Raw genomic sequence first — 26,114 nt, 5'->3', positions numbered from 1 at the left:
AACTTCAACTATAGAGTCTTGGGGGTTCATTTAACCAAAGCAAGTTGTTTACAGCCCACCTTCCCCACTAGAATTTTACTCTCAGTGGATGTCGGTGGAGCATAAAATCACATCGGGAAGGCTTTGGCCTCATGGTACACTGGACTATTAATCCAACAACTCGACTAATATTCTGGGGACTCAGTTTCGAAACGCACCACGGCAGATGGTGGAATTTGAATTCAATAAAAAATGTCTGGAATTAAGAATCTACTGATGGTCATGAAACCCTTGCCAATTGTTGGAAAAACGCATCTCGTTCACTAATGTCCTTTAGGGAAGGAAATCTGCTGTCCTTACCTGGTCTGGCCTACATGTGTCTCCAGAGCCACAGCAATGTGGTTGACTCTTAACTGTCCTTTGAAATGGCCGAGCAAGCCACTCAAATCAAGGGCAGCTAGGGATGGGCAATAAATGCTGGCCAGCCAGAGACGCCCATGTCCCACAAATGATTTAAAAAAAACAAAGTAACGTGGGTTAAAATTAGAGGGAGGAATTAATAATTGTACATGAACCTGTCCTGTTCTGGTCAGTCCAGTGGGGTTCGAGTTACGTCTCACCCTCTGACCTCTAATTTCACGCATCAGCTGAAATACACAGACGGATGTGACAGCACCCACCCCCATCGGAGGGGGTCTTGGTTATGTGTCCAATCTCTCTTGACATATCTTGCTGGTAAAACACTCCTTATGCTTCAATGGGTTTGGTGATCAGCCTCGCGTTTCTCAATGTTACGTATCTCACTCCTGGCATGTCCCTCTGGTTCTCCTTGGCTGGTGAAGAGAAGCGGGCTCGGCATGTTCTGAAGGTGGTTGGTAGGACTCGGCAGCACGGTGGCACAGTGGTTAGCACTGCTGCCCCACAGCGCCAGGGACCCAGGTTCGATTCCCGGCTTGGATCACTGTCTGTGAGGAGTGTGCACGTTCTCCCCGTGTCTGCGTGTGTTTCCTCTGGGTGCTCCGGTTTCCTCCCATTGTTCAAAGATGTGCGTGTGGGTTAGGTGGATTGGCCATGCTAAATTGCCCCTTAGTGTCAGGGGACTAGCTAGGATAAATGCATGGGGTTATGGGGATAGGGCCTAGGTAGGATTGTGGTTGGTGCAGACTCGATGGGCCGAATGACCTCCTTCTGCACTGTAGAATTCTATGATTGCGTGACTCTCCCTTCCGAGGATTGCAATTGGCCCATAGCTCTCTGAGGTGAGACTTCGTTCTGCGTGAAGTCCCACATTCAGCCGCCTAATGCTTCTTGAAGCATTAACTAACTGTGAGACAGTCAGTATCAACAGCAATGTTGGACCGCCAACTCCTCAGGCGGAGAGAAGGGAAACTCCGCCATTTAAATATTCTGACCAAAAAAGTTTTTCAGTGATAGGATACAGAGGATTCAGAAATAACCTCTTTGGCAAAGGAAATAGAAGCAACATTGGGATTAATCCAACGAGTAGCTGGGATAGGGATTGTTTTGACATTGTGTGCATGCCATTGTGTTATAAAGATGTTCAGCAAGCAAGGATTAACATGGTACTGGAGAATGGCACTGCACACAGTATGATGTATAGAGTCACATGGTAAGAGATTCAGATCTAACACACTCGGGAAGCCATACATGCATAGCAGCAGCATGACTCTAATCTGGAACCTGTAAATAGTTGAAGACTAACAATAAGTGGTCCATATTTAAACATACAAGGCTGAAGATCTCATCATTGAGGTCATCTCATCTAAACAACCCTTGTAGCAATAGAGATCAGCAACCATTTTTACCTAAAGAGCCTTTTTTATCAAAAAAAGCCGATTGGTAGCTGCAAAATGCAAATTTGGCATTTGTAAGCCAAATACTCAGCAAATTATCCATTGTCTCTGGTAGACTGAATAATAATTTGTATATAATAAATAAAATGCATGCTTCAGGTTTGAATTGTGTGTGTCTCAGCGGGAAAAGGGAGACAGAACAGAAACCAAATGGTCTGCTCACTCCCACCCCCAGAGCCTTTGCTCATTCAGTGAAGCGATAGAGGCCGAATAGTGGCTGGCAACAGGAAGGAGGCCAATGATAGGAGCTAAGGGGAGGCCCTTAGGCTGCTAAATTGCCCTTAGCGTCCCACGATATGTAGGTTAGGGGGATTAGCAGGGTAAATACATGGGGTTATGGGGATAGGGGCCTGGTTGGGATTGTTGTTGGTGCAGACTCGATGGACTGAATGGCCTCCTTCTGCACTGTAGGGATTCTATGATTCTTCTTCTATGAAGGGAGAGAGAATGGTAGAGGTATTGTATAGAATCATAGAAACCCTACAATGCAGAAGGAGGCCATTCGGCCCATCGAGTCTGCACCAACCACAATCCCACCCAGGCGTGATTCCCATAACCCTATGTATTTACCTTGCTAATCCCCTGACACTGGGGTCAATTTAGCATGGCCAATCAACCTAACCGGCACATCTTTGGAGTGTGGGAGGAAACCGGAGCACCCGGAGGAAACTCACGCAGACACGGGGAGAAAGTGCAAACTCCACACAGACAGTGACCCCGGGGCCGGGATTGAACCTGGGTCCCTGGTGCTGTGAGGCAACAGTGCTAACCACTGTGCCATGGTGCCGCCCTCTGAATATATGTATAGGCCTCTGAAAAGTAGTGACGCTGCAGGAAAGAGTTTAAATCAAGAAATAACTAATGCATGTAAAAAAAAGCACTATGTTAAACAGGGGTGACTTCAATTTTCATATTGACTGGCTTTCTTAAAGTTTGTTCAGGGGATGTGGGTGTCTCGGGCTAGGCAACATTTGTTACACATCCCTAATTGCCCTTGAAATGAGTGGCTTGTGAGGCCACTTCAGAGGGTAGTTAAGACTCAAACACGTTGCTGTGGCTCTGGAGTCACATGTGGGCCAGATCAGGTAACGGCGGCAGATTTCCTTCCCTAAAGGACATTAGTGAACCAGATGGGTTTTTCTGACAACGTTTCCATGGTCATCAGTAGATCCTTAATTCCAAATTATTTTTATTGAATTCAAATTCCACCATCTGCCGTGGTGGGATTCGAACCGCGACCCCGGAGCATTACCCTGGGTCTCTGGATTACTACTCCAGTGACAATACCACCGTGCCACTCCCTCCCCAATCAAATTGCAAATGGCTGCCGAGGGAATGAATCCCATAGGGTGGGATTTTCCAGCCGTGCTTGCCCCGAACCGGAAAATCCCACTCAAGGTCAATGGACCTTTGCATGTTCCGCATCCCCGCCTGCTTCGATTGCGGGGTGGAACAGAAACATTCCCTCCTTAGAGTGTATTCGAGATGGTTGCTTGGAGTAATATGTTATGGAGCCAACTAGGGATTTGGCTATTTTGGGGGATCGGGTAATGTGTAATGAGGTAGGTTTAATAAATGAACTCAAAGTTAAGGGTTCCCTAGGAAGTAGTAATCACAGTGTGATGGAATTTAGCATTCAGCTTGAGTGTGAAAAAATAGCACAGAAATATTGATGTTAAATTTTAAAAGGGGGAATTACAAAGCACGGAGGATAGAATTGCCCAAAGTGGACCGGTCATGTAGGTTAGTCAATAAGACAATAGATGAGCAGTGGCAGACTTTTAGGGAGATAATTCACGACTCCCAGCAAAAATACATCCCAATGAGGAAGAAAGGCTCTAGGGGGCGGCTCGGTGGCACAGTGGTTAGCACTGCTGTCTCACAGTGCCAGGGACCCGGGTTCGATTCCCAGCTTGGGTCACTGTCTGTGTGGAGTTTGCACATTCTCCCTGTGTCTGCGTGGGTTTCCTCCGGGTGCTCCGGTTTCCTCCCACACTCCAAAGATGTGCGGGTTAGGTTGATTGGCCAGGTTAAATTGACCTTCGTGTCAGGGGGGGATTAGCAGGGTATTTATGTGGTGTTACAGAGATAGGGCAGGATTGTTGTCAGTGCAGGCTCGATGGGCCGAATGGCCTCCTTCTGTACTGTAGGGATTCTATGGTTCTATGAACCTACCATGGATAATCGAAGAAGCTAAGGAGGTATTAATTTGAAAGTGGAAACATATAAGCTGGCAAAGGACAGGGGTAGGCCGGAAGAGTGGGATAGATTCAGAATGCAGCAAAGTTGAGGCCACAATGATTCCTGTGGCATTCCACTGGTTACTGCCCTCCAACACATGAAAGACCCCCTTATCGCTACTCACTGCTTCCTGTTATCAGCCAGTCCTCTGTCCATGCCAGAATATTGCCTCCAACATCATGAGCTTCTATCTTGTGTAATAGTCTTTCGTGTGGCATCTTACCAAATGCCTTTTGAAAATCCAAATATGCAACATCGACTGGTTCTCCTCTATCTACTCTGGCTGGTACCTCCGCAAAGAACTCTAGTACAGATGACACCAAAATTCGTGGCATAGTGGACAGTGAAGAAAGTTATCTCCGATTGCAATGGGATCTTGATCAATTGGGCCAGTGGGCTGACAAATGGCAGATGGAGTTTAATTTAGATAAATGTGAGGTGAAGCATTTTGGTAGATTGAATCAGGGCAGGACTTACTCAGTTAATGGTAGGGCGTTGGGGAGAGTTACAGAACAAAGAGATCTAGGGGTACATGTTCATAGCTCCTTGAAAGTGGAGTCACAGGTGGACGGAGTGGTGAAGAAGGCATTCTTGGTTTCATTGGTCAGAACATTGAATACAGGAGTTGGGACGTCTTGTTGAAGTTATACAAGACATTGGTAAGGCCACACTTGGAATACTGTGTTCTGGTCACCCTATTATAGAAAGGATATTATTAAACTAGAAAAATTTACTGGGATGCTACCGGGACTTGATGATTTGGGTTATAAGGAGAGGCTGGATAGACTGGGACTTTTTTCTCTGGAGCGTAGGAGGCTGAGGGGTGATCTTATAGAGGTCTATAAAATAATGAGGGGCACAGATCAGCGAGACAGTCGACATCTTTTCCCAAAGGTAGGGGAGTCTAAAACTAGAGGGCATAGGTTTAAGGTGAGAGGGGAGAGATACAAAAGTGTCCAGAGGGGCAATTTTTTCACACAGAGGGTGGTGAGTGTGTGGAACAAGCTGCCAGAGGTAGTAGTAGAGGCGGGTACAATTTTGTCCTTTAAAAAGCATTTAGACAGTTACATGGGTAAGATGGGTATAGAGGGAAATGGGCCAAATGCGGGCAATTGGGACTGGCTTAGGGGTTTAAAAAAAAGGGCGGCATGGACAAGTTGGGCCGAAGGGCCTGTTTCCATGCTGTAAACCTCTATGACTCTATTTGCCAGACATGAATTTCCCCTTCATGAAGCCATGCTGACTCTGATTGGTCAGATTATGACTTTCCCAGTGCACTGCTATTCCCTCCTTAATAATCACTTGTAATATTTATCCAATAACTGAAGTTAGACTACCTGGCCTCTCATTTCCTGCATTTTCCCCCCTTCCCTTTTTGAACAAGAGTACCACAAGGGTAGTACAAGTCTTTTAATATGTACGCGGCGATGGCCGAATCGTATTATCATTGGACGATTAATCCAGAAACTCAGCTAATGTTCTGGGGACCCGGGTTCGAATCCCGCCACGGCAGATGGTGGAATTTGAATTCAAGAAAAAATATCTGGCATTAAGAATCTACTGATGACCATGAAACCATTGTCGATTGTCGGAAAAACCCATCTGGTTCCTTTAGGGAAGGAAATCTGCCGTCCCTACCTGGTCTGGCCTACATGTGGCTCCAGAGCCACAGAAGTATGGTTGACTCTGAACTGCCCTCGGGCAAGTAGGGATGGGCAATAAATGCTGACCAGCCAGCGACACCCATCTACCATAAATAATTTTTTAAAAATGACATAGCAATATACCGTGACTGCGTGTAATAGAGGGGTGCAGAGGAGATTCATTAGGTTGATTCCGCAGTTGAGAGGGTTGGCTTATGAGAAGAGACTGAGTAGACTGGAGCTATATTAATTGGAATTTAGAAGAATGGGGGGAGAACTTATAGAAACCTATTAAATTATGGAGGGAATAGATAAGATAGAAGCAGGGAAGTTGTTTCCACTGGCGGATGAAACTCGAACTAGGGGACATGGCCTCAAATTAAGGGGAAGCAGATTTAGGATTGAGTTGAGGAGGAATTTCTTCACCCAAAGGATTGTGAATCTGTGGAATTCCCTGCCTAGTGAAGCAGTTTGAGGCTCCCTCATTGAATGTTTTTAAGGCAAGGACAGATAGATTTTTGAACAGTAAAGGAATTAAGGGTTATGGTGATCGGGCGGGTCAGTAAAGGAATTAAGGGTTATGGTGATCGGGTGGGTAAGTGGAGCTGAGTCCAGAAAAAGATCAGCCATGATCTTATTGAATGGCGGAGCAGGCTCGAGGGGCCAGATAGCCTACTCCTGCTCCTAGCTCTTATGTTCTAATCACAGAATGTGTGCCAATCACATTCTGGAAATCACACTCAAACACAAACACGGGACTTATCATTCTTACACTTAATTCAAAGTTATCATCAGAATTTGGCTTTTTCTATTCTGCTAACTACCCACGATCCTCTTTGACGCACCTCCATGATGGGCTGACAAGCTCAAGTTCCCCAAACCTCTGACGCCAGGAACCAACATTGTGGGTGTTCCCTTCACTGAATCTAGAGCTTGGACTTTTGGGGAAATACAAAATTTCTAGCGCACCTTTCACATCTCAAGAGATTCCAAAGTGCCTTACAACCAATGAAGTACATTTGCAGTGTAGTCCCTGTTGTAAGGTGGGAAGTGTAGCAACCATTACACACACAGATGCTTCATAAACAGCAGATAATGATCAGCCAATCTGTTTTGCAGATGTTGATTGAGACATAAACATTGGCCACGACATTGGGTCAACCCTCCCCCGCTCCTCCTCAAATGGTACCAAGGGATCTTCAAAGTTTGTCTGAGAGGGAGGCAAGGGTCTCAAGGCTTCAGCAGTTCGTGTGGAAGATGGCACCTCTGACAGTGCAGCACTCCTTTAATACTGCACTGGAGTTTCCAGTTTAGATTTTGGAATGCCTGGAATTGAACTCAAAACTACAATCTTCTGAAGGGCGGCACGGTGGCACAATGGTTATCACTGCTGCTGCACAGCACCAGGGACCCGAGTCCGAATCCGGCTTGGGTCACTGTCTGTGCGGAGTCTGCATGTTCTCCCATGTTTCCTCTGGGTGCTCCGGTTTCCTCCCACAGTCCAATAGACATGCTGGTTAGGTGCATTGGCCATGCTAAATTCTCCCTCAATGTACCCAAACAGGCACCGGAACGTGACGACGAGGGGATTTTGACAGTAACTTCATTGCAGTGTTAATGTAAGCCTACTTTGTCACACTAATAAATAAACCTTAAAACTTTAAATAACCTAGTCATGGCTAATACGCAGGTAAGAGTTTTAACAACACCAGGTTAAAGTCCAACAGGTTTATTTGGTAGCAAATGCCATTAGCTTTCGGAGCGCTGCCCCTTCGTCAGATGGAGTGGAAATCTGCAGATTTCCACTCCATCTGACGAAGGGGCAGCGCTCCGAAAGCTAATGGCATTTGCTACCAAATAAACCTGTTGGACTTTAACCTGGTGTTGTTAAAGCTCTTACTGTGTTCACCCCAGTCCAACGCCGGCATCTCCACATCATAATACCCAGGTGCCAGGAACTTGCATTTTAAAAAAATTCTCTCTTGGGAGTGGGCATCTCTATCAAGGCCAGCACCTGTTGCCCATACCTAATTGCCCTTGCGAAGATTGTGGGTGAACACATGTCTTCAAGATAACAGAGGTGTGCATAGGAGGCACCTTTCGTTCTTTTAATAATCTGCCACAAGGCTGGGCGGCGTGTCTTAATTTATCCCAGTTGGGTTGGGGTGGGGGAGGGAAGTGAAACAGATTGTTAATGATTGCGGTTCTTGTCTCTGTAGCACTCAAGATGAAGATCAAAGAAATAAAGAGGGAGAAGGGAGACCGCAAGATCATCTCACAGAGGAAGAAGAAAGTCCTGAAGATGGGACCTTTGAAAAAGAAAGACCTGAAGAAGTTGGTTCTGTTCATAAAAAACGGAGCAAGCTGCCCCTGTACCCAGCTGGACAACCCCAACAGCAACTTCCTAATAATGGGCAGGAAATGGGACAACCAACTTCTCCTCACTGTCATCCACAAATGGGACAAGAAGAACAAGGACCTGCGTTACGCTGTGAAGATCATGAAAACTTACCAATGTCCAACATATCATCATGTCTTTCAATGACTGCATTCGGGAAAAGATGTTCACTTGGATAGAAACCTAAAGCAAACTCTCAAAACTTTGCTTTTATATTTCCTTTTTGTTAAAAAAAATACACTCTTCCAATCTTTATGAATCAGCTTTCTCCTTATAGAATGATTCCTTTATAATCGACCTTGCCTCAATAACCAGATGGAATAGAAAGTTTAAGCGTGCTTTAAATGATGAAGATGATTGATGAATGCAAAATCAGAGGGCAAAAAAAAATAAGCCAATGTCTCTCTCTATCTCTTCCTTTTCCCTCTTCCAAAATAATATCGTTTAGATAACCTGACACGAGGAAGATTGTCTGAGTCTGCCCGAGTTGTGGGAATGAAGGATGTTCCGGGATGTATTACTGATGGAGGTCGCCACGCGTAGGAACTCTCCAGTGAACTCGCAGCTCGGTGGACCTCTTGTGGAGTCTTAAAACTGAAAGGAAACTGGCTGCAACCAAGAGGTTGATCTTGGCTTTTTGGACATGACACGGACTCCTTGGGGTTGGGTGAGAGTTGGGTTGAAGGAAGGACCTTGAGTTGATTGGAAACAAAACCAGAATTGACAGCATGGTATTGCTGTAGCTTAGCCTGCTGTCTGACTAGAGAGATGGGACTCTCCTGCCCGATGTTAAGGGTAGCACCATCTTGTTGTGTGTCGCTACACTTTAATGAGGATTGTTGGCTATGAATTTATCGTCGTGGCGATAATTGTCCTGGTCATCGACTGTGGATTAAATGTTATTATGTACTGAAACCTTTAATGTGAAAAAGTTACTATAATCCTAAGGCATGATAATGGCAGAGTGTTATTTTACAGTGTTTGCCTATAAGCATCATTATGTATGTTAGAACTACATACCAACCGTGATTATTTTGTTTCTTTTTTTAAATATTATTTCAATTTGCAATCCTTTTGTTTTTAAAATGCCTGCCAATGGCAGCTCCTGTATGAGGTATCATCCACAGGCTACCTTGGTCAAGAACCTACTCACGTTTAAATAATAAAAAGTAAGTAACCTAAGTTAGCACAATGGTATGTTCTAAATATCTCGTCGTGTGTTCCTTTCAAAACTCCCCTTTTATTAAAAGGGACAGTGTTTTTGTCACTGCAGGAGAAGAAGCAAGTCGCCAACGCTTCTTCAACCACAACAACCAGCACATATGTGGGAAAAGTGCTTGAGAACGCCATCACCTCCAGGCTCCAAATCACACACATACCATCCTGACGGGGCGGCACGGTGGCACAGTGGTTAGCACTGCTGCCTCACAGTACCAGGGACCCGGGTTCGATTCCCGGCGTTGGGTCACTGTCTGTGTGGAATTTGCGCGTTCTCCCCCGTGTCTGTGTGGGTTTCCTCCGGTGCTCCGGTTTCCTCCCACACTTCAAAGATGTGTGGTTTAGGTGGATTGGCCATGCTAAATTGCCCCTTACGTGTTCCCAGGTGTGTAGGTTAGTTGGATTAGCCATGGTGAATGCGTAGGTATACGGGGATAGGACAGGGGAGAGAGCCTAGGTAAGATGCTCTGTCAGAGAGTCGATGCAGACTCAATGGGCCAAATGGCCTCTTTCTGCACTATAGGGATTCAATGATTTTTTTAAAAAACTCTTTGATCTATTTACCCCCCCCTTATCTCAAACCTTTTCCAACCATAAAACCCTCAGAGTCTCGGTGATCTCCGTGGCTAGCCTCTTGCAGATCCTGCACTTTCTCCTCTCCACCACTGCTGTCTATACATTTCAGCATTCTGAGGGGCCCTAATTCCTGTACACTCCGGCACCTGTCGGAGTACACTGAGGGAGAATTTGGCATGGCCAATGCAATTAACCAGCACATCTTTGGACTGTGGGAGGAAACCAGAGCACGTGGAGGAAACCCACATAGACACAAGGAGAATGGGCAAACTCCACACAGACAGTGACCCGAGGCCGGAATTGAACCTGGGTCCCTGGCACAGTGAGGCAGCAGTGCTAACCACTGTACCACCCAATCTTCAGAAGATGGTAATTAGCCTCAGATTATCCAGATTTTCTTTCAAGAGGGGCCCTCTCTCTTTTACCTTCTAACTCAGATCTCCATCATTATGGCATCTAGGAAAATTACGGAGCAGATCTAAAGGACTGCCATGTAGTGAAGGATCTATACAGATAATACACCATTTCTCAGCCTTGTTTGTCTGGGTTAGTGTAGTGGCTTCTGCAGTTTAAGTGCTCCTTGCTTGTCTCTCTCCCCACAGGAGGAGGTGATGGCCCAGTGGTACTATCGCTAAACTATTAATACAGCAACTCAGCTAATGTGCTGGGGACCTGGGTTCGAATCCCGCCACGGCAGATGGTGGAATTTGAATTCAATAAAAAATATCTGGAATTAAGAATCTACTGATGAAGCCATTGTGGAATGTCGGAAAAACCCGTCTGGTTCACTCATGCACTTTAGGGATGGAAATCTGCCGTCCTTACCCAGTCTGGCCTACATGTGACTCCAGAGCCACAGCAATATGGTTGACTCCCAACTGCCCTCTGAACAAGGGCAACTAGGGATGGGCAATAAATGGCCAGCCAGTGACGCCCATGAGTGAATTTAAAAAAGCTTGATCAGAACCTGCTGCCGACAGCTTCAGAGGCACACGTCCCACCATTTGTCATTGGAATCCATGTACCATGGCAGTGACTAGACAGATTTGCATTTGGATATCACCTTTCGTGACCTCAGAATGTCCCAAAACACTTTATAAAGTGTAGCCATGATAATAACGTGGGACAGTTGCCATTGGTGCACAGCACGATCCCACAAACAGCAACGTGACAACGACAAGAGAATCTGAGTTTTTGTGATGTTGGTTGAGGGTTTAAGATCAGACAGCCCACCAGAGACAACCCTCCCCAATTGCTCTTCTTAAAATAGCCCCAAAGCCCACCAACACTTCTACTTTCTCGGGAGGCTAAGGAAATTTCGCATGTCCGCTACGAATCTCACCAACTTTTACAGATACATCATAGAAAGCATTCTTTCTGGTTTTATCAAGGCTTGGTATGGCTCCTACTCTATCCAAGACCACAAGAAACTACAAAGGGTCGTGAACGAAGTCTAGTCCATCACACAAACCAGCCTCCCATCCACTGACTCTGTCCACACTTCCTGCTGCCTCGGCAAAGCAGCCAGCATAATTAAGGACTCCACACACCCCAGACATTTTCTCTTCCATCGGGAAAAAGATACAAAAGTCTGAGGTCACGTACCAACCGACTCAAGAACAGCTTCTTCCCTGCTGCTGTCAGACGTTTGAATGGACTTACCTTGCATTAAGTTGATCTTTCTCTACACCCTATGTGTACACAGAGTCAATGGATGGGAGGTTGGTTTGAGTGATGGACTGGGCTTTGTTCACGACCCTTTGTAGTTTCTTGTGGTCTTGGGCAGAGCAGGAGCCATACCAAGCTGTGATACAACCAGAAAGAATACTTTCTATGGTGCATCTGTAAAAATAACACTATATTCTGCACCCTCTCCTTTCCTTCTCTGTGAACGATGTGCTTTGTCTGTATAGCACGCAAGAAACAATACTTTTCACTGTATGTTAATACATGTGACAATAATAAATCAAATCAAATCAAATCACATGGGATCCTACCTGAGAGGTGAGATGGTTTAGTGACTTGTCTGAAAGAGGGCATCTCTGACAGTGCAGCACCTCCCTCGATCCTGCACAGGGATGATCAAGTGGAAAATGAATTCTACAACTTGCTGGCTCACAGGCAAGGGGGCTTATGCCTTCAAACTCTTTCAAGTTGACATCAATGGCTAAGGGTGAATTACTGTTGCAGAGTTCCAGCAGAGGCACAATGGGCCGAATAGCCTCCCTCTGAGCTGTAATCATTGTATGATTGCGCTGCATAAGGTCGACCCAGTTCCCACTCTGTGCTCGAATCGTGCAGAGTTCTGTCCCTGGAGGAGTATAATATAAAACTTACCCCACGGCCATTGCACCCACAATGTAGCCAAGGTAGAGGAACATTCACTGTGAGTCAGGCTCATTATGAAACTAATGGAAAAAGCTGCAGTGGATTTTTTTGGCACAATGCACTTGGCAGTTAAAGTAACAATTGAGAAGACGCTCGGCAGTAGAAAGCTGTCTTGCTCTGAATGACTCGTGTGAATTAGTAATAATTGCGGCTCTATATTTTGGCACAGGTCTTTGTTTGGAGTGGTTACCAAGCGATTAACATTTTCTGTCCCTAAACGCTGTAAGCTTCATACCTCGAGCTTGATCACGAATAATTAAGAATGTATGGGCTGGGTTTGTTCTTCTCACTGTGGAATACTTAATAATGGCGACCTATCAATCTACTCTGCAATTTATCCAGAACGATGATCCCTGAATCTGTCTGCAACTAAATAAAGAATTTACATTTCTATTTTGTACTTCGTGACCTGATGAGGTCCCGGAGGTGCTATGCAGCCAGTGACGTAATTATTCCACATGCGGTCACTGGCTGTAACGCAGAGATCACGGCAGCCAATTTATACTCAGCAAGATTCCACAAAGTGAAATGTGATCCTATTTTAAATGACGGGGCGCGATCTTACCGGCCGCTCACGCCGCGGTCCTGGTGCAGCGAGGTCGGAGAATTTGACGGCCGGCCAAATCTCCATTCACTGCAGCGGATTGGGAAAATCCCGTCAGTGTGAAGGGTAATAACATTCCGGTCATGGTGTTTGAGGAATATATTGAACAGGAAAAGGGGAATAACCTTCCAGTTCTTCATAGAATCATAGAATCTACAGTGTAGAAGGAGGCCATTTGACCCATTGGGTCTGCACCGACCACAATCCCACCCAGGCACTATCCCCGTAACCCCACATATTTAACCTGCTAGTCCCCCGACACTAAGGGGCAATTTAGCACGGCCAATCCACCTAATAAGAAGTTTAACAACACCAGGTTAAAGTTCAACAGGTTTATTTGGTAGCAAAAGCCACACACCTGAAGAAGGGGCTTGGAGCTCCGAAAGCTTGTGTCGCTTTTGCTACCAAATAAACCTGTTGGACTTTAACCTGGTGTTGTTAAACTTCTTACTGTGTTTACCCCAGTCCAACGCCAGCATCTCCACATCATGACAATCCACCGAATCCACACGTCTTTGGAGTGTGGGAGGAAACCCACGCAGACATGGGGAGAACGTGTGAACTCCACACTGACAGTGACCCAAGCCGGGAATCGAACCCGGGTCCCTGGCGCTGATAGGCAGCAGTGCTAACCACTGTGCCACCGTGCCACCCATTACATCTTCAAAGTAATGTCAGGGTACCTTATACATTTCCTGAGGGGGCAGTTTGGGCCTCCGACTAAACCTCGTCCAAAGGACGGCACCATCGACAGTGCAGCACCGGCCTCAGCAATAGACCGGGAGCGTCAGCCTGGATACTGTGCTCAAGTTTCAAGAGTGTGACTTGAATCCACAACCTTGCAACTCAGGTGAGGGAACGCTGCCTACTGAGCCACACACAAGCCTCATATGGGACCATTTTGACTGAGCTTATTGGCCTGGAAACCACCCCCCCCCCCCCCCACCCCCCCTCCCCCCGCCCCCCAGTTTAGGGTTTCACACCCTTGAATGTGGGTAAAGTTGAGTGGAATGTAAAGCCAGCTTTTCCCAAATGGCATTTGGATTAAAATTGCTTCCATTTAGCCTTTAAGAATGTGCAATCATTTGATTTGTACGAAAGAGTTTGCGTTTATCGAATGCCTTATTTCATGAGACTCCTGTAGCAAATGAATGTTCCTGTCTGAGGTATAGAACTCTCTCCATGTTGACCTGAGTCTTGTAGACCGAGGGGGCTCTGGGTGTCAATTCTCAGTTGGTTCACCTCAGCTGGGGAGGCGCTGAGATGCCCCCTGAACACTATTCAATTCCAGGAATGACTTGGGTATGTGGACAATGGGTGAGAATTGAGTTCATAAGTTCATAAGATATAGGTGCAGAATTAGGCCATTCGGCCCATTGAGCCCGCTCTGCCATTCTATCACAGCTGATATGCTCCTCATCCCCATTTTCCTGCCTTCTCCCCATAACCCTTCAACCCGTTACCAATTAAAAATCTGTCTAACTCCTCCTTAAATTTACTCACTGTCCCAGCATCCACCGCGCTTTGGGGCAGCGAATTCCACAGATTCACAATCCATTGGAAGAAGTAGTTTCTCCTCAACTCAACTGTTTTAAATTTGCTTCCCCTTATCCTAAGACTATGACCTCTCATTCTAGAATGAATAAATAAGCTGCCAACATTCCAGGCTCACACATGACCACTTGGGCCAAATAATGGAAGGTCCACAATCCAGGAAACTGGGCCTGGCAAGGGCTGTGAAGGCCCCACCTTTTACAACCTTGCCCCTCGTCTGAGAGGTTTTTATCTTATTCATTTGTGGGACATGGGTGCTGCTGTCTGGCCAGCATTTATTGCCCATCCCTAGTTGCCCAAGAGCAGTTAAGAGTCAACCACACGTTGCTGTGGCTCTGGACTCACATGTAGGGCCAGACCGGGTAAGGACAGCAGATTTCCTTCCCTGAAGGACATTAGTGAACCAGATGGGTTTTTCCGACAATCGACAATGGTTTCATGGTCATCAGTAGATTCTTAATTCCAGATAGTTTTTATTGAATTCAAATTCCTCCATCTGCTGTGGCAGGATTCGAACCCGGGTCCCCAGAACATTAGCTGAGTTTCTGGATTAATAATCTAGCAATAATACAACTAGGCCAGAGCTTCACCACAGATTAAATCGCCACCAGTCAGCTCTCCCCCTCAAAGGGAAGAACAGCCAATGCTCATTTGGGACTATGACAACTTTACCTTTCACCTTTTGACCCCGTCAAGGCTCCGTTCTTTCACAACAGTTGAGGCAAAATGGGAGAAGACAAAATCAAGATTTCCTTTACTGTCAAGTAGCAACGCAGGAAAAATTGACATCAGTCGTTCCTCGGTTGTCAGCCAGCACTCAGGAGGTATCACCATTACCCCAATCAGAAAGTTGGGTGTCTGATCCTCACGCCCAGAGCCTCGAATGTAAAGATCGAGGTTGCCCCTTTGGGATAGTGGAGGGAGTGCTCCATCGTCAGAGGTACCAGCCCGCAGATACAACATTAACCCAACTGCCCTCTGAGGGAACATTTAAAGATCCAGTGACACTTGAAGAAAGTGCCTGGATGGATGCAGCTCCAACAACACTGAGGAAGCTCGACACCATCCAGGACAAAGCAGCCCCGCTTGATTGGCACCACATCCACTAACATCCCCTCCCTCCACCACCGACTCTCAGTAGCAGCAGTGTGTACCATCTACAAGCAAATCACTGCAGCAATTCACTTAAGCTCCTTACACAGCACCTGCCAAACCCACGGCCACTTCCACCTCGAGGGACAAGGGCAACATGGGAACACCACAACCTGCAAGTTCCCCTCCAAGACACTCACCATCCTGACTTGGAAATATATCGCCGTTCCTTCGCAGTCGTTGGGTCAAAATCCTCCCTAACGGCACTCTGGATGTACCTACACCACAGGGACTGCAGCGATTCAAGAAGGCAGCTCACCACCACCTTCTCAAGGGACAATTCTGTATGGACAATAAATGCTGGCCAGCCAGTGACACCCTTGAAGCACAAATAAATAAATAAAAATCTCCCTGTTGGCCTGGCCAATATTTTTGCCTCATCCAACATCATAAAGAAAAAAAATGTGGTAAAGATCACATTGCTGCTTTTGGAAGAGTGCTGTGCACAGATTGGTTGCTGTATACAGTGGCTATGGTTTGTTGGCTGCAGAAATCTTCAGGACATTCAGAGTTCATGAACAAAGAACAGTACAGCACAGGATCAGACCCTCCGGCCCTCCAAGCCTGCGCCAATCACGTTGTCCTATCTAGACCAACTGCTTATATCCCTTTATTCCCCACCTGTTCATGTGTCTATCCAGGTAAGTCTTAAATGTCGCTAATGTGTCTGCCTCAACCACCTCACTAGGCAGTGCATTCCAGGTCCCCACCACCCTCTGTGTAAAAAACCTCCCCGCACATCTCCACTGAACCTTTCCCCCCCTTACCCTGAACTTGTGCCCCCTTGTAATTGTCATTTCTGCCCTGGGAAAAAGCTTCCAACTCTTCACCCTATCGATACCCCTCATAATTTTATAAACTTCTATTAGATATGTCATGTGTGAAAGAAATGCAAAAATACCTTCCTTCTCTACATTGGCTAAATTCAACACACACAATTCGCTTGGTCCAAACAAGATTAATGATCCCGCTTGGAAAAGCATCACATGTACACGATTACACTCACAATTCCTGATACGTTTGAACATCTTCAGCTGCTGAATCGGCTCCAGAAGTGATGGGAAGTCAGAAATAGAATGAAGGGAAGGTAGATAATCTCTCCCCTTTCACCACGCCACTCCATGACCCACCTCTGAAGAAGGGTTCAATTGATGAGCAAAGAATTCACAATTTAGAATCATAGAAGCCCTACAGTGCAGAAGGAGGCCATTCAGCCCATAAGTCTGCACCCACTCTTCGACAGAGCCTCCTACTCAGGCCCACCCACTGCCCTATGTCTGTAACCCCGTGCATTTACCATGGCTTAACCTACACATCTTTGGACACTAAGGGGCATGCTTTGTCTGTATAGCGTGCAAGGAACAATACTTTTCACTGTATGTTAATAGATGTGACAATAATGAACCAAATCAAATCAGCTTCTTCCCTGCTGCCATCAGGACTTTTGAATGGACCTACCTTGCACTAAGTTGATCTTTCTCTACACCCGAGCTATGACTGTAACACTACATTCTGCATTCTCTCTTTTCCTTCTCTATGAACTTAAGTCTGTATAGCGCGCAAGAAACAATACTTTTCATTGTATACTAATACATGTGACAATAATAAATCAAACCAAATCAAAATCCCACATGTGGAAGGTTTTGCCGATTGGGCATTGGAGTTATCATCCATTTCAGAATCCACCGAATCGGAGTGGGAGTAATTCCGATCCCAAGGGGGTGACAGGAGATGATGGGACGGAGTGAGTGCCTGGCCCCAGTTCGCCTGTCCTGAGTGTGTGGATCAAGTTTGATGAGCCAGCTGACCCTTTCCCCACCCATCATGTTTTTGCGTGTTCCTGCAGTCTGAAGCACCTCAATCAGATCTCCTCTTCACCTCCCATTCATTCTCCAGAGTTTTTGTTTGACACCATAAGGTTTGCATTAGCAAAAGGGCTGCCTGATTTGTGACAGTTGTTAATGCTTGCTGACATGTTAACAAGTGTACTGAGTAGGGAAAGAACAAACTTCAATTACCCTCATCCCTTCAGCACAACTTTATTTAACATTTGTACAAATATTTCCCTTTCATTATAATCCAGCTGTACAACCTTTAACCTCGAGGTGACCAAGCGTTTTGCGATGATAGAGAGAGGGTAGACTGGAATTAAAGAAAGACTTACATTTATATAGCGACATTCACCACTTTGGGACATCCCCAAGCTCTTTGCAGCCAATGAACTCCACTTGAAGTGTAGGGAAATAGGGAACGCAGCACCCAATTTGCACGCAGTGAGCTCCCACACACACCAATGTGATGATGAGCAGATAATCCGTGACATTGATTGCAGGATTGATATTGGCAGCACGATGGCACATGTCGTTGTTGTAAAAACCCATCTGGTTCACTAATGTCCGTTAGGGAAGGAAATCTGCCATCCTTACCCGGTCTGGCCTACATGTGACTCCAGAGCCACAGCAATGTGGTTGACTCTCAACTGCCCTCGGGCAACTAGAGATAAGCAATAAATGTTGGCCAGTCAGCGATGCCAGTGTCTCATGAATAAATAAAAAAACAAGTTCACCAGAGAATAGGGGATCCTCCTGGTGTCCAGGACAGAATCACAGAATCTTTATGGTGCAGAAGGAGGCCACTCGGCCCTTCAAGTCTGCACTGACCACAATCCCATCAAGGCCCCATTCTTGCAACCCCACATATTTGCCCTGCTAATCCCCCTGACACTAAGGGCAATTTAACATGGCTAAACAACCCTCCCCGCACATCTTCGGACTGTGGGAGGAAACCGGAGCACCCGGAGGAAACCCACGCAGACATGGGGAGAATGTGTAAACTCCATACAAGCAGTGACCCGAGGCTGGAATCAAACACGGGTCCCTGGCGCTGTGAGGCAGCAGTGCTGACCATTGCGCCGCCTCCCCCAAAACAATTTTTGTTTTTGAAAGGTGTGAGATTCCATTGTGCGTCAGGCACGACTCACTACAAATAACGTGGGAAAATTTGAAACGTAATGGGAAATATGGATAACGTAGTCGGTAGGATTCGAACCTTCGAATCCAAAGGATTTCCAGTCCATCGCATTAACCACTCTGTCACGACTACATTAAAAATTCATTCCAAATTTATTGAATTCAAATTCCCCCAGCTGCCGTAGTGGGATTCGAACCCGTGTCTCCAGAGGATTCACCCAAGCCTCAGGATTACTAGTCCAGTAAGGTTATCACATGGCCAGCCTTGTCCCCATATCTTACGAATTTATGAACCTTTCACCACCTCAGCTCCTCTCAAAGCCCAGGCGCTGCCTGTTTGTGAAGTTTGATGATAGTTTGTCTCGGCGGCAGAATATCAGATCTGCGCACAGTAAATAATCAGCTAATTTGCCTCTTCTTCTCCTGAGGGATGAGGTCTTCCTGGGAAATTGGGTGGGCGAGGCGCAACCTGAGAGCAAAATACTGCAGATGCGGAAAACCTGGAACATCAGCACAAAATCCACAGCCGTTAAGACAACGACTGCAATGGAAAGGTGAACACTGTACCTCAAGCAGCACGGTGGTACAGTGGTTAGCACTGCTGCCTCGCAACACCAGGGACCTGGGTTCAATTCCTGGCTCGGGTCACTGTCTGTGTGGAGTTTGTACGTTCTCCCTGTGTCTGTGTGGGTTTCCTCCGGTTTCCTCCCACAGTCCAAAGATGTGCAGGTTGGCCATTCTAAATTGCCCCCTTAGTGTCAGGGGGGTTAGCAGGGTAAATATGTGGGGTTGCGGGGTTAGGGCCTGGGTGGGATTGTGGTCGATGCAGGCTTGATGGGCCGAATGGCCTCCTTCTGCACTGCGGGGATTCTAAAACAAAAGCTGCAGTCCAACTTGATTGGAACAGTGGAGGAGACTGAGAACAGAGAGATTGGCCGGAACTCTCCGGCTGTTGGCCATTCATGCCAACAGGATCTTCCAGCCCCCACTGATGGATCACCCCGCCTCAGGTTTCCCATCGGCATGGGGTGGAATCAACTGGGAATGCCATTGACGGAGGCGGGACAGGAAGATCTCTCCACCGGCGAGCGATGTGCCACCTGCTGCCACTGTGAGGCCAGGGAATTCTGCCCATTACATTGTGAATGGGATCGAGGATTGACATGACAGGACATACTCGCACTCTGGGCATGCAATGTTTGACAGAGCTATCACCCAATCTCATCGCCCCAGTGTAGAGGGAACGCATCATCAGCAGGCAGCAGCGTCAATTAAACTGGGCGGCACGGTAGCACAGTGGTTAGCACTGCTGCTTCACAGCTCCAGGGACCTGGGTTCGGATCCCGGCTCAGTTCGCTGTCTTTGTGGAGTTTGCACATTCTCCCTGTATCTGCGTGGGTTTCCTCCGGGTGCTCCGGTTTCCTCCCACAGTCCAAAGATGTGCGCGCTCGGTTGATTGGCCATTCTAAATTGCCCCTTAGTGTCCCGGGATGCATAGGTTAGAGGGGTTAGTGGGTAAATATGTAGGGATATGTGGATAGGGCCTGGGTGGGATTGTGGTCGGTGTGGACTCAATGGGCCGAATGGCCTCTTTCTGCACTGTAGGATTCTATGATTCTAAGTCCACATGATTGGGCGGCACGGTGGCACAGTGGTTAGCACTGCTGCCTCACAGCGTCAGGGACCCGGGTTCAATTCCGGCCTTGGTGGAGTTTGTACATTCACTCCGTGTCTGCGTGGGTTTCCTCCGGGTGCTCCAGTTTCCTCCCACACTCCAAAGATGTACGGGTTAGCTTGATTGATCATACTAAATTGATCCTAGTGTCAGGGGGATTAGCAGGGTAAATGTGTGGGGTGACGGGAATAGGGGTTACAGGGATAGGGCCTCGGTGTAGGCCTCCTCCTGCACTGTCAGGATTCGATGATTCTTTGATTCTATGAATCGCTGTTTCACCTGGAAGGAGTGCTTGGGGTCTTGCACAGTGCAGAGGGAGAAGGTGAAAGGGCAAGTATTGTATCTCCTGCATTGGCGCAGTCAGGTGACAGGGAAAGAGGGATGAATGTCCGGTATGCTGGGAGAGTGGACCAGGGTATCACGGAGGGAACGGCCCTTTGTAACGCTGAAAGGGGAGGGGAGGAGTGGTGTGATCGCGTGGGAGGTGCAGAAATGGCTGTTCAAATGACCGCAAAAGATCATTGACCTGAAACGATAACTCTGTTTCTCTCTCCACAGAAGCTAAAGTTAAAGTTAATTTATTAGTCACAAATAAGGCTTACGTTAACACTGCAATGAAGTTACTTTAAAATTCCGCTAGTTGCCGCCCTCTGGCACTTGTTCAGGTCAATGCACCCTAACCAGCACATCTTTCAGAATGTGGGAGGAAACTGGGGCACCCCGAGGAAACCCACACAGACACGGGGAGAACGTGCAGACTCCGCACAGACAGTGACCCGAGCTGGGAATCGAACTCAGGTCTTTGGCACTATGAAGCAGCAGTGCTAACCACTGTGCCACCGTGCCGCCCCAGACCTGCTGAGTATTTCCAGCATCTCCTGTTTTTATTTCTGATTTTAGTCATCTACACTATTTTGTTTTAGAATTTGTGTTTTGGATTTGCATGCTAAAAACGCACGCTTGCCTGGGTAAGTGCAACTCCAACAACACTCAACATCCAGAGGGCGGTGAGGGTCTGGAATGCGCTGCCTGGGAGGGTGGTGGAGGCGGGATGCCTCACATCCTTTAAAAAGTATCTGGATGAGCACCACGGGCCAAGTGTTAGTAAATGGGATTAGGTGGGAGGTCAGGTGTTTCTCACAGGTCGGTGCAGACGTGATGGGCTGAAGGGCTTCTTCAGTACTGTATGGTTCTATCATTCTAAAGCAGTCCACTTGATTAGCACCCCATCCACCACCTTCAATAGTCACTCCCACCACCACCAACAGTGGCAGTACAATCTACAAGATGCACTGCAGCAACTTGTTAAGGTTCCTATGGCAGCAAGTCCAAAAACCCGACCACCTAGAAGGATAGGGCAGCAGATACATGGAACACCAATACCTACCTGCAAGTTCCCTTCAAGCTACTTACCATCCTGACTTGGAAATAAATTGGCTGTTCCTTCACTGTCTCTGGGTCAAAATCCTGGAACTCTCTCCCTAACAGCACGTGGGAGTACTTACACCACATGGACTGCAACAGTTCAAGGAGGTAGTTCACCATCATGAGTCATAAAAGGCTAGAATGCAGGTGCAGCAAGTAATCAGCAAAGCCAATAGAATGTTGAATCTATTGTTAAAAAAGCCCACCAACGCCTCTACTTTCTCAGAAGACTAAGGAAATTTGGCATGTCAGCTACGACTCTCACCAACTGTTACAGATGCCCCATAGAAAGCATTCTTTCTGGTTGTATCACAGCTTGGTCTGGCTCCTGCTCTGTGCAAGACTGCAAGAAACTACAAAGTGTCATGAATGTAGCCCAATCCATCACGCAAACCAGCCTCCCATCCATTGACTCTGTCTACACTTCCCGCTGCCTCGGCAAAGCAGCCAGCATAATTAAGGACCCCACGCACCCTGGACATTCTCTCTTCCACCTTCTTCCGTCGGGAAAAAGATACAAAAGTCTGAGGTCACGTATCAATCGACTCAAGAACAGCTTCTTCCCTGCTGCTGTCAGACTTTTGAATGGACCTACCTCGCATTAAGTTGATCTTTCTCTGCACCCTAGCTATGACTGTAACACTACATTCTGCACTCTCTCCTTTCCTTCTCTATGAACGGTATGCTTTGTCTGTATAGCGTGTGAGAAACAATACTTTTCACTGTATACTGATACATGTGACAATAATAAATCAAATCAAATCAAATGCCATCGTTTATTGTGAGGGGAATTGAATACAGAAGTCGGGAGGATATGTGTCAGTTGTACAGAACATTGGTGAGACCACATACAGAGTATTGTGTACACCATCAATGTCCTTATTTAAGGAAAGTTATAAATCCATTAAAAGCAGTTCAGAGAAGATTTACTGCACTAATACCAAGAATGTCTTATGTGGAAAAGTTGGACAGGCTAGGCTTGTATCCATTGGAGTTTAGAAGAGTAAGAGACGCCTTGATTGAAACATGTAAGATCCTGAGGGGTCTTGACAGGGTGGATGTGGAGAGGATGTTTCCTCTTGTGGGAGAATCTAGAACTAGGGGATCGCCGTTTAAAAATGAGGGGTCACCGATTTCGCTGAGAGATGAGGGAAACTTTCTCTCAGAGGGTTATGAGTCTTTGGAATTCTCTTCCTCGAAAGCTGACTGAGACAGAGTGCTTGAGTGTTTTTAAGGAAGAGGAGTGTAGATTCTTCATTAACAAGAGGGTGAAAGGTTATCGAGGGCCGGCAGAAATGTGGGATTGAGGTTACAATCACGTTCTTCTTGAATGGCCAGTCACGTTCTTATTGAATGGCGGAGCAGGTTCGAAGGGCCGAGTGGCCTCCTCCTGCTCCTAATTTGTATGTTTGTACGTACGAGTGACGGACAATAAATGTTGGCCTAGCCAGCAACGCCCACATCCCTTGAAAGAATTAAAAGGAATAATTTGGCATCAATTTCTGTCGCTGTCTAGTGCTGCTTCGAGAAGAATCATCAAGGACAATCCAGCCCCGCAATTCCCAACAGGAAAAATGTTCAGACCAGTATTCTTATTTCCCCGCTCTGATGTTTTCTCCATGCCTGCCGTCACCTTGTGTAAGTGTATGTCTGGTAGACTGACTGAGCAGCTCACTCTGATTCCAGTACAATCCACTCAATCACATCAAAATGAGGACTTTTCATCCGTCGCTGTTAGTCTAGAGATTTTAGAGTTCTTCAGCCAAGTGTGATTAATGTTTCCCTGAGACAGGAGTTGTACAAGTCAACAAATGGGAATTTGAGAATTCCTGAGCATGCCTGGGAACTTTCCAAATTTCATGTTTCATTCCAATTCCCACCAGAACTCGAGGGGGAAGATAGAAATGCAGAAAATGTACAGCACAGGGCCATTGGGCCATTGGGCCATCATGTACATGCTAGCTCAGAAAGAGCTATCAGTCTATTCTAAATTCCCTAGTTGGCCTTGGTTGGTAGCTCTGTTGATTACAATGCTTCAAGTGAATATCCAAGTGTTTTTGAAATGTGGCGAGTCTTTGGACTCGGCCATCCTGTCAGGCAGTGAGTCCCAGACTCACACAACTCTCTAGGTCCCACAGATCCTCTCTAATCCTTCTGCCAATGGCTACGTTCCTAGTCATTGAATACATAGATGCTTCCCATCCACTCAATCGAGGTAACTTTATCCACCTCAGTTAAATCACCCTTCACTACCTCTAATTTTAAGTTAGAGGAATAAGGAGCAGAAGGAGGCCATTCGGGCCCTCGAACCTGCTCCACCATTCAATAAGATCATGGCTGATTTGATTGTGGCCCTAACTCCACCTTTCCACCTACCCTGATAACCTTTGACTCCCTTTGTTAGTCAAGAATCTAAGTTTCTCAAGAATCCTCGAAGGAAATATCATTGGGAAGGGCAAATAAGGACTTTGATGCCCCCTAAGTCATTGACTCCCTACAGTGCAGAAGGAGGCCATTCGGCGCATCAAGCTTGCACTCATTACAATCTCACTCAGGCCCTTTCCTCTTAACCCCATGGATTTACCCTGCTAGCCCTCCACCCCCAACACTAAGGGACAAATTAGCATGGCCAGTCACCTGAGCCCGCACATCCTAAACCTGAGGAAAGGTTTAGAGGGATATGGGCCAAATGCAGGAAAATGGGGTTTACATTAGATGGGCGTTTTGGTCGGCATGGACCACGTTGGGCCGAAGGGCCTGTCTCCGTGCTGTAGATAATATGATAAAATGATCTCTGAAGTGTGGGAGGAAACCGGAGCAGCCGGAGGAAACCGGAGCAGACACGGGGAAAACGTGCAAACTCCACACAGGCGGTGACCCAAGCCGGGAATTGAACCTGGGCCCCCAGGCCACTTTGCCATTGTGCCGCTCCCATGTCCTGGGCTCTCTCCCCAACAGAGGATATTAGCATCTTCCAATCCATACTATCAAGTTATTTCAACATCTTAAAACACTTCAATTTGATAATTCCTTAATCTTCAACACAGATTTGTTGAATAGCATTTTATAACTGGCCATCGGGCTATGAGAGAAATTGAAAGGTCTTGTGGGTTAGCAGTGGGTTAGCATCACTGCCTCTGAGCCATGAGTTCCAATTCGAGTCCCACTGCAGGACTTGATGTCCAAGGAAGGTGCATTCATAACACGACCAAATAGGTTTGAGTGTCAACCTGCAAATCCTTCCAAACACGCCAATGGCTGGCCGTAAGAGCGGGAGAGACTCCTGGTCAGCCACGCTTGACGTGGAGCGGCACCCCTCAAGTTATAAGCCCCCTGGCGACAGACTAGTGACCTGTTCTGGGAATTACTAGCTATGGAAACAGACAGCAATCTGCTTTAGTGCACCAATAGGTAGGGGAAGAGAATGGGAATAGGAAAGAGCAAGGGTGTATGATTAATTGGACAACTCACCAGAGGGCTGGCATGGTTGGATGGTCTCCTTTCATGCAGTAACTCATTCTGATGCTGTGATGGAATTGAAACTACAACAATGCAGGCTCAGTAGATGGTACTAAATGATTCCTGCTACCTATCTGGCAAGTGGCATGAACTACATCACGGCTTCTGAGAATAGTGTTGAGGATGATTGCTTCAACAGAGCAGGAGAATCCACCACGGTGTGCCCACTTCCCCAGCATAGAAACTTTTCGGTAGTCAGAGGCTTTTTCCAAGGGTAGAAGGTGGCACAGTGGTTAGCACTGCTGCCTCACAGCGCCAGGGACCCGGGTGCGATTCCCAGCTTGTGTCACTGTCTGTGTGGAGTTTGCACGTTCTCCCCGTGTCTGCGTGGGTTTCCTCCGAGTGCTCCAGTTTCCTCCCACAGTCTGAAAGACGTGCTGGTTAGGGTGCTTTGGCCGTGCTAAATTCTCCCTCAGTGTAACCCGAACAGGCGCCGGGAGTGTGGCGACTAGGGGATTTTCACAGTAACTTCACTGCAGTGTTAATGTAAGCCTACTTGTGACACTAATAATTAAACTTTAACTTTAAGTGCCAATTACAAGGGGGCACAGGTTCAAGGTGAGAGGGGGAAAGTAAGGGAGATGTGCGGGGGAAGTTTTTTACGCAGAGAGTGGTGGGTGCCTGGAACGCGCTGCCAGAGGAGGTGGTGGAAGCAGGCACATTAACAACATTTAAGAGGCATCGGGATGGATAAATGAATAAGGGGGGGATTAGAGGGATACCAACCGAGTAAGGGCAGAAGGTTTTTTTTAGTTAAGTCGGGCATCATGATCGGCACAGGATTGGAGGGCCGAAGGGCCTGTTCCTGTGCTGTACTTTTCCTTGTCCTTTGTTCTTGTATGTCAGCAACAGAGGAAGTGATTAATAATCTGTGTTGAGACAATCCAACTCTCTAAATG

General features: G+C 46.8%; 1 protein-coding gene across 1 annotated transcript in view; it reads left to right on the top strand.

Annotated features, from left to right (window-relative positions):
* sfrp5 (secreted frizzled-related protein 5) overlaps positions 1-9,337 on the top strand; it is a 98,254-nt gene extending 88,917 nt beyond the window's left edge. Inside the window, exon 3 of the mRNA XM_078223101.1 lies at positions 7,957-9,337. Within this exon, the coding sequence (XP_078079227.1) occupies positions 7,957-8,282 (326 nt within the window). The 3' untranslated portion in view covers positions 8,283-9,337. The remainder of the gene's footprint in view (positions 1-7,956) is intronic.
* The last annotated feature ends 16,777 nt before the right edge of the window (positions 9,338-26,114 follow it).

The sequence above is a fragment of the Mustelus asterias genome, chromosome 11 (genome assembly GCF_964213995.1).
Source record: "Mustelus asterias chromosome 11, sMusAst1.hap1.1, whole genome shotgun sequence".
Taxonomy (NCBI): domain Eukaryota; kingdom Metazoa; phylum Chordata; class Chondrichthyes; order Carcharhiniformes; family Triakidae; genus Mustelus; species Mustelus asterias.
Note: the sequence above shows the minus strand (reverse complement) of the source record. Positions and strands in the feature narration are given on the sequence as shown.